Below are 6,873 nucleotides of genomic sequence, written 5' to 3'. Positions count from 1 at the left end.
TAGAACTAAATGAAAATATGACACTAAATAGGACGCAATGGAGAAAAAGGATTCATGTAGCCGACCCCACGTAGTGGGTTAAGGCTTTATTGTTGTTGTTGTTGTTTTTTAATACATATTAAAATTAATATAAAAATATATAAATAAATATTATTATTGAATTATTTCGAGCCAAACAAGCCGAACACAAATTAAGAAATATTTATTTGTGCTCGGATCATGTAGCCGACCCCACGTAGTGGGTTAAGGCTTTATTGTTGTTGTTGTTGTTTTTTAATACATATTAAAATTAATATAAAAATATATAAATAAATATTATTATTGAATTATTTCGAGCCAAACAAGCCGAACACAAATTAAGAAATATTTATTTGTGCTCGGATCGTTTATAAATCGAGCCCAAAAATATTTGTATTATTAATTTATTATATTATTATTGCATTATTTAGGTCATATTTAATTAGTTTTTATATTTATTTTGTCATACGGTTCAACCTTAATTAATTTAATGAATCTTGAACATTTACTTCGTCTGGTTTGATGTTTGGTTTGGTTTTCTAAACCTTGATGCCAAATAATGCATGAACCTTTTCAATATTGACTTTTATGTTATCAGGGGTTAAGAGATATCCGAAAATTTTCCAAAAGAGGCTCTGAATATACATTTTAGAGGGTGGTTTAATCTTATGGTATACTTTTTAAGTGTTTGGAAAGTTTCTTAAGGTCATCAGAGTCTTCTCTAGCTTACTAACTCTTAACTTACTAGTACGGCAGAAAATATATCTAGCATTTTTCAGCCCAAAGAGCATTATATTGTAACAAAAAAAAAAACCTTCGCTAGTAATAAAAATAGTTTTTTCCAATCAGCATGGTCTATTTTGATTTGGTGATACCCAGATAATGTGTCAAAGAAACTCAGAACCGAGTGGCTAACTACAAAGTCCACAATAGCATCTATCCTCGGTAGCGGATAACTATCCTTCAGGCAGGTTGAATTTAAGTTGGTGAATTCCACACATACCTCTACTTGTCATTTGCCTTCTAGACCATCACTGTATTAGAAACATAGGTGGGATATTGCACCTCCTAGATATAACCGGCCTCCCTCTACTTCTACACCACCTCATGAATTGGTCATGCTAGCATCGTGGTTGGAAGTCATGATATTCTAGTTTATTGGCTGAACAGATGAGCTGACAATGGTATGTCGCATTGATCAAAACTCCCACATTTTTGTTGCTAAGTAAGAGAAAACATCTTGGTGCTTCTTGAGAATCTAGATCAACAAGTCTATATGCCTTGCATCAAAAGCCATGCTGATTAGAAACTATTTACCCAATTTCATGTCGACCACAGGGATCTACTAGGTAGCCTCACTGATCTCGAGACACTCCTCTCTCTGGTTCTGGATTTCTAGTAGGTCGTGTTCCATATTGTTGATAATAGATTGCTCTAAATCTCCTCAGATAATGATGATCTCTCTGTCACCTGGAAACTTTACTTCCATGTGGTAGTTAGATACAACAAACTTGAAGGAGTTTGAAAGGGGGTGGCTAAAGATGGTGTTGTAGGTTTGTGGAGAGTCCATTACTAAAAAGTTTTTCAATAGTTTATCACCTTCCCCACAATTAACCACCAGTCCTATCACTCCAAGTGCCTCCTTTTGCTTGTCAAAAAAATTGTACAATGGACTGACTGGTGCCACAAACTGAATGGTTGGCAAGCTCAGTTTATCAAACACAAAATTGATAAACCAATAATAGAACTCCCGGTATCGATTAGGATTCTTCCCACTTGATAGTTTTTTTATCATTGATGTAATAATGATAACATCGTTATAAGGGTTCCCCTCAAGGGCAAGTCGATGTTGGTAAAGAAGATGGGAGGATGGGCTTCCAGTTGGAGGCAAAAGTAGTTGTGCATTGTTCCATTGTTTGGTGCCTTTTCTGATTGGCCCATTGGGAAGATTCAAATCCTCCAAAAGTAATGGGTATTACCCAAGCTATATGGATGAAGTTTGTACATACTAGCTCTTCTAGGACTTACACTATCAAGGTTTTTCCTTGCTTATGAGTTATTGCTCCAGGAGCCATGAACTCCGTGAGTTTTTCTGCTTGGATCAACTCTTCAACTAGGCTCCTGAGGTCTATACATTACGTTGTGACTTGGTCATGGTCCCTGTGATATTTGTAATACTTTTTAATATGTTGAAAAAAGATCTGACCCTCATTAGTGCACTTTCTTAAGATATTCTTTATCCTAGATGGCATCCATTATCTCAGCCATCGACAGTCTCAAAGGAGTGGCTCAAGGATTCTTGTGAGTGTTTTGCTTTCATTCATAGTGTTGAGCAGGTTTCTCATAGTTTTGGTTCGGTCGTCGGTCATGGCTCCTTGTTTGACCTCCTTGATTACTATCCCAATCGGTTCTTGTATTGTCACGAGGTAGTCATTCGTCTTCGTACCGAGGATGGATGGGGAGACATGTGTTCTCCTTCGGCTTCCACCCACTATTCTGCAAGGGCCCACTTTTGGGCTAGTTGTAGTGGTTTGTGTCATTCTCTTCATCAGTAATATGTTTGTTATCCATCTCTAACAGTTCGACCAAGCTTTATGGTTCCACCAAGCCGAGGCCGTATCAAAATCTCTCTCCCCTTAGGCCTTGGGTTAAGACAACATGTGTCATTTCAGCTCACAGGTCCTTTTCCTCCAACATCTCCCTTTGGAACCGTGTGATCTACAAACACTTACTTTTTTCGTCCCTTGCTTAATTTTCCACAGGACTTGTGCACTCTTCTTAGCCGTTTGAGGATCCAAGATTGCGAGGTACATTCATTTCTCTTCTATTTTTTCTTCTTATTTAAATGTTATGAACCTATGTAGTCGTATAGGGGTTTAAAGAATAAAATATAAAACTAGATTATAGGTCATATAGTACAAAGATTGAGCATACCCGTTATCGACAAAATAACTGGTGTGAATTATTATGTTGTTAATGAATAATAATATGTATGCTAATAGACTAAAATTTTCTTCCTTTTGCCTCGAAGAACTACCTGTGAGCTTGGTGGTATAGCCAGGTTGTTATCAACTAGTTTTTTGCGAAAGTCCAACCAATTCGTGGCGGTTTAGAATAAGAATTTGACCTGTGTGAGCGTGCTCAACTAGAAAAACTAGCTGGAAAATTAATGTACAAACGTAGACTTTGATGCGATTTTCTTCTCCCATCTTTCTGGGCTTGAATCCAATTAGAAGGCTCTTATTTACAGTTTTTCCTTGATATTTTGGCTTTTTACATTAATCTTTTTTATATCAAAGATTTTTATATGTAAATTTGTGAAACTAAATTTTGCATATAACTTCCATTAACTTGAAAACAAATATTTTTTTTTGTATTTTAAATAAATATTTTCTTATAAGAGCTGCTTGAATCCTTCGAGCTACCAATGCACTCTTCCGAGGAGCGCGTCGTCTTTCTCCTACGGACCGCCTTGTCTATGCACCAGCTCAGGCAAAGCCAAGCCCTCCTCGTCAAATCCAACATCGCAGCTCGACTCCCTTCTCTCCTCTCCAAGCTCCTCTCCCTCTCGGCTCTCTCACCTTGGGGCAGCCTCGCCCATGCCCGATCTCTCTTCGATTCTTCTACTCTTCTACTCGAATCCACCTTCGCCCACAACGTAATGCTCCGAGCCTACTCTGCCTCCATTTTTCCCACCGAGACTCTCCTCATATACAACTCCATGTGCTGCTTCAGAATCGTTCCCATTGACAATTTCACCTTCCCCTTCGTTCTTAAGGCCCTTGGCCGCGCTGTCGTAGTAGTCGCTGATGGTCCTGCCTTAACATTTGCCCTAAAGGGCTCAGAAGTCCACTGCCGAGCGTTTCATCTTGGCTTCGACTCTGACATGTTTGTGCAGAATGCTTTGATTTGTATGTATTCCCGATGTGGCTGGATTGACCATGCACGATCGGTGTTTGATGAAATGGCTCTTAGGGATGCTATCTCGTGGAACACCATGTTTGTGGCGTATGATCGGATTGGAAACTTAGATTTAGCTAACGAGCTTCTCAAGAAAATGCCCGAGAAAAACGTCTCTTTGTGGAATAGCATTATAGCTAGATATGCTAGGTTAGGCAATGTTGAGGCTGCAAGGCGGGTTTTTGAGGAAATGGCGGTGAGGGATGCGGTGTCTTGGAATTCATTAATTGCAGGTTTTGTACGTGTGAAGGATTATAAGAGCGCATTGAGACTTTTCAGGAGTATGGTGACAGCAGAGGTAGTACCAACGCGGTTGACGATTGTTTCTGTACTTGGTGCTTGCGCAGAAACGGGTGCATTCGAGGTGGGGCGGGAAATCCATGGTTTCTTAATGGAAAATGAGATTGAAATTGAAGGTTTTGTAGGAAATGCTTTACTGGACATGTATGCCAAGTGTGGTAACTTGAAACTTGCTCGGGAGGTGTTTGACATGATGAATTTGAAACATGTGACTTGCTGGAATTCAATGATTGTTGCTTTGTCCATTCACGGTCACTCTGAAGAGGCTTTGGATTTGTTTGCTTCTCTTGAAGAGGCCGCTATTAAGCCAAACCGGATAACTTTCCTTGGTGCTCTGCTTGCCTGTAGCCACAAGGGATTGGTGGAAGAAGGGAGGGCTTTGTTCCATAAAATGAAGAAGTATGACATACATCCTGACATAAAGCACTATGGTTGCATGGTTGACATTTTAAGTAGATGCGGTTTGCTTGAAGAAGCCTATCAGTTGATCAAAGAGATGCCATTCAGGGCTAATGCAGTCTTGTGGAAAACGGTAATAGCTGCTTGTAAGGTACACGGGAATGTTGATTTGGCAGAGAGAGCATTTGGAGAGATTGGTAAATTGGAAAAGCCAGATGATGCAGACTTTGTTCTGATGTCAAATATTTATGCAGAAGCAGGTAGATGGCAGGGTGTCGAGCATTTAAGAACTGGGATGATAGGCTGCAACATTTCAAAGGAGCCTGGCTATGCTCTAGTTGAGTTAAATGGATGACTTATGGCTTTTTAATGTTTATCCTTTTTAAACTTTTGGTGAAGAATGATGCGGTTGATTTGCACAAAAACAATTCTAGTTATAATTTATGCTATAGAGTTATCAATTCGTGCTATCTACATAAATTGAAGAAAAGAAATTTTCTCCATTGATTTCTGAAGGCTCGAATGTAATGTGGTCACCAAACTTGAGTCTGTTGATGAGAAAATCTGCCAGACCCAGCGCTACATGAAGGCACCTTCCATTTACTTGTGATTTCCTCATTTCGTGATTCACATTTCTGGGCACGTAGGTTTGGTTATGCCTTTGAGAAGCAGCCCTCTAGATAATATGCCGCAACGATGGATTTTAATACAATAAACCTAATGCTTTGGAGTTTGCAACCCTATGAAGGTGATACATTTTGTTCAAATATTGACAAACTTGATGGTTCTAATATTCAGTCGCTCAGTCATTTTTTTTCTTTGGAAAATTTACATGCATAATGAAGTATTTTATTGTACTGAAAATGTGATTATAAATATGTTATTTTAATCTGCTTTTATGTTAGTTTTACGATTTTAGAAGGTGTTTGCTATTTATTTTGCAGGATTCATGGTAGAAGATTCATCAGTCCTGAAGAGCCAAAGAAATGATTTAAGTATAAAAGTGGCGCCTAGGCCTCAGGGTGAAGTGCCTAGGCGCCTGAGGAGCTCAAATTTGGTCCCAAATAGAGAAAATGCGAAATGTTGGCGCCGCGACCTAAGCGCCTTGTCACTAGATACGGGCGCCTAAATGCCCAAAGCCTTACAACTAGAACCAGAGCAGGTAGAAAGTAGGCACTAGACTGTCAGCACTCAAGCGCTAGGAACAAGGGCTAAGGTGCCACATACCAACGCTTAGGCACCAATTCATGTGTTTAAGCAGTTCATAGGCGTCGATTTGTGATCCAAGTCATAAAAGGCTTTGCTGAAGATAAAATGAGGCATTTGGACACGCATAAGGGAAAGACAAAGGTTTTCATTCCAAATGTGAGAGAGTGAAGTGGGGAGTGATTGTGAGATTTTCTAGTGTGTAATCGTGCTTGTAGTCTCACCATTTTATTTGGAGTAAGAAGAGACAAGTTTGCAAAATTCTTGGTGTATTCCATCTAGTTTTGTCCTTTAAACTCTTGTTTTTGATGTCCCTTATAAATGAAATGATTGTGATATTGTTTTCAAGCATGATTCATGAGTAGAATTGTATTTCTCTTGTGAATTGACGACGTAGGAATCGTTAGTTTCTTTTTTTTGTGTGGTTTTTCCGAATTTCTTATAAGGTAGTATTTTAACCTTCAATTTTTTTGTTTACATTCAACTAACCGGTTGGATAGTTATAATATGTTGTGATCTTTGAGTTTTGGAAAACTCCTTAGTGAAAAAGCTAGGTTAAATTGCATTAAATTAGGAGAATATGAATATTTTCTCTAGATTGGTGCAATCCTTTAGGGAAATACTGAATCCTGAGTTAATCACTTGATTTAAGAAAATAAACATGTTTGATTGTCAAACCTTCTTAGACACGCGGGAGGTGATAAGAAGAAGATTTGCTCCTGATTTTCACCACAGTTCGAATGACCTAATTTAAGTTAGATTCATGTAGAACCAATTCATGAGAGTTTTACTAGCATCATCAAAGTTCACTGAAATTCTCACCTTGTTAACTTAAGTTTCACTATTTCTAAAATTAGGATTATTGATGTTTTAAAATCACAGAACTTCGTACATTCATACTAGAATTAAAACCAATAGGTTAGAAATTTTCACTTTGGGAGTTTGCTCATTTCTCGTGGGATCGATACAAGGAGTTTTTTTCCATTTAAT

The 6,873-nt window shown here is 38.4% G+C and overlaps 1 protein-coding gene across 1 annotated transcript; it reads left to right on the top strand.

The window, feature by feature from the left end:
* Positions 1 to 3,443: 3,443 nt before the first annotated feature.
* Positions 3,444 to 6,144, top strand: LOC110032683 (pentatricopeptide repeat-containing protein At1g74630-like). The gene is made up of 2 exons (XM_020736386.1): positions 3,444 to 5,425; positions 5,622 to 6,144. The coding sequence occupies exon 1, from the start codon at positions 3,446 to 3,448 to the stop codon at positions 5,030 to 5,032; it is 1,587 nt and encodes a 528-aa protein (XP_020592045.1). The 5' UTR covers positions 3,444 to 3,445; the 3' UTR covers positions 5,033 to 5,425; positions 5,622 to 6,144.
* The last annotated feature ends 729 nt before the right edge of the window (positions 6,145 to 6,873 follow it).

Source organism: Phalaenopsis equestris, unplaced genomic scaffold (assembly GCF_001263595.1).
Source record: "Phalaenopsis equestris unplaced genomic scaffold, ASM126359v1 Scaffold001004, whole genome shotgun sequence".
Lineage (NCBI taxonomy): Eukaryota > Viridiplantae > Streptophyta > Magnoliopsida > Asparagales > Orchidaceae > Phalaenopsis > Phalaenopsis equestris.
This window is presented reverse-complemented; position numbering and strand designations above follow the sequence as displayed.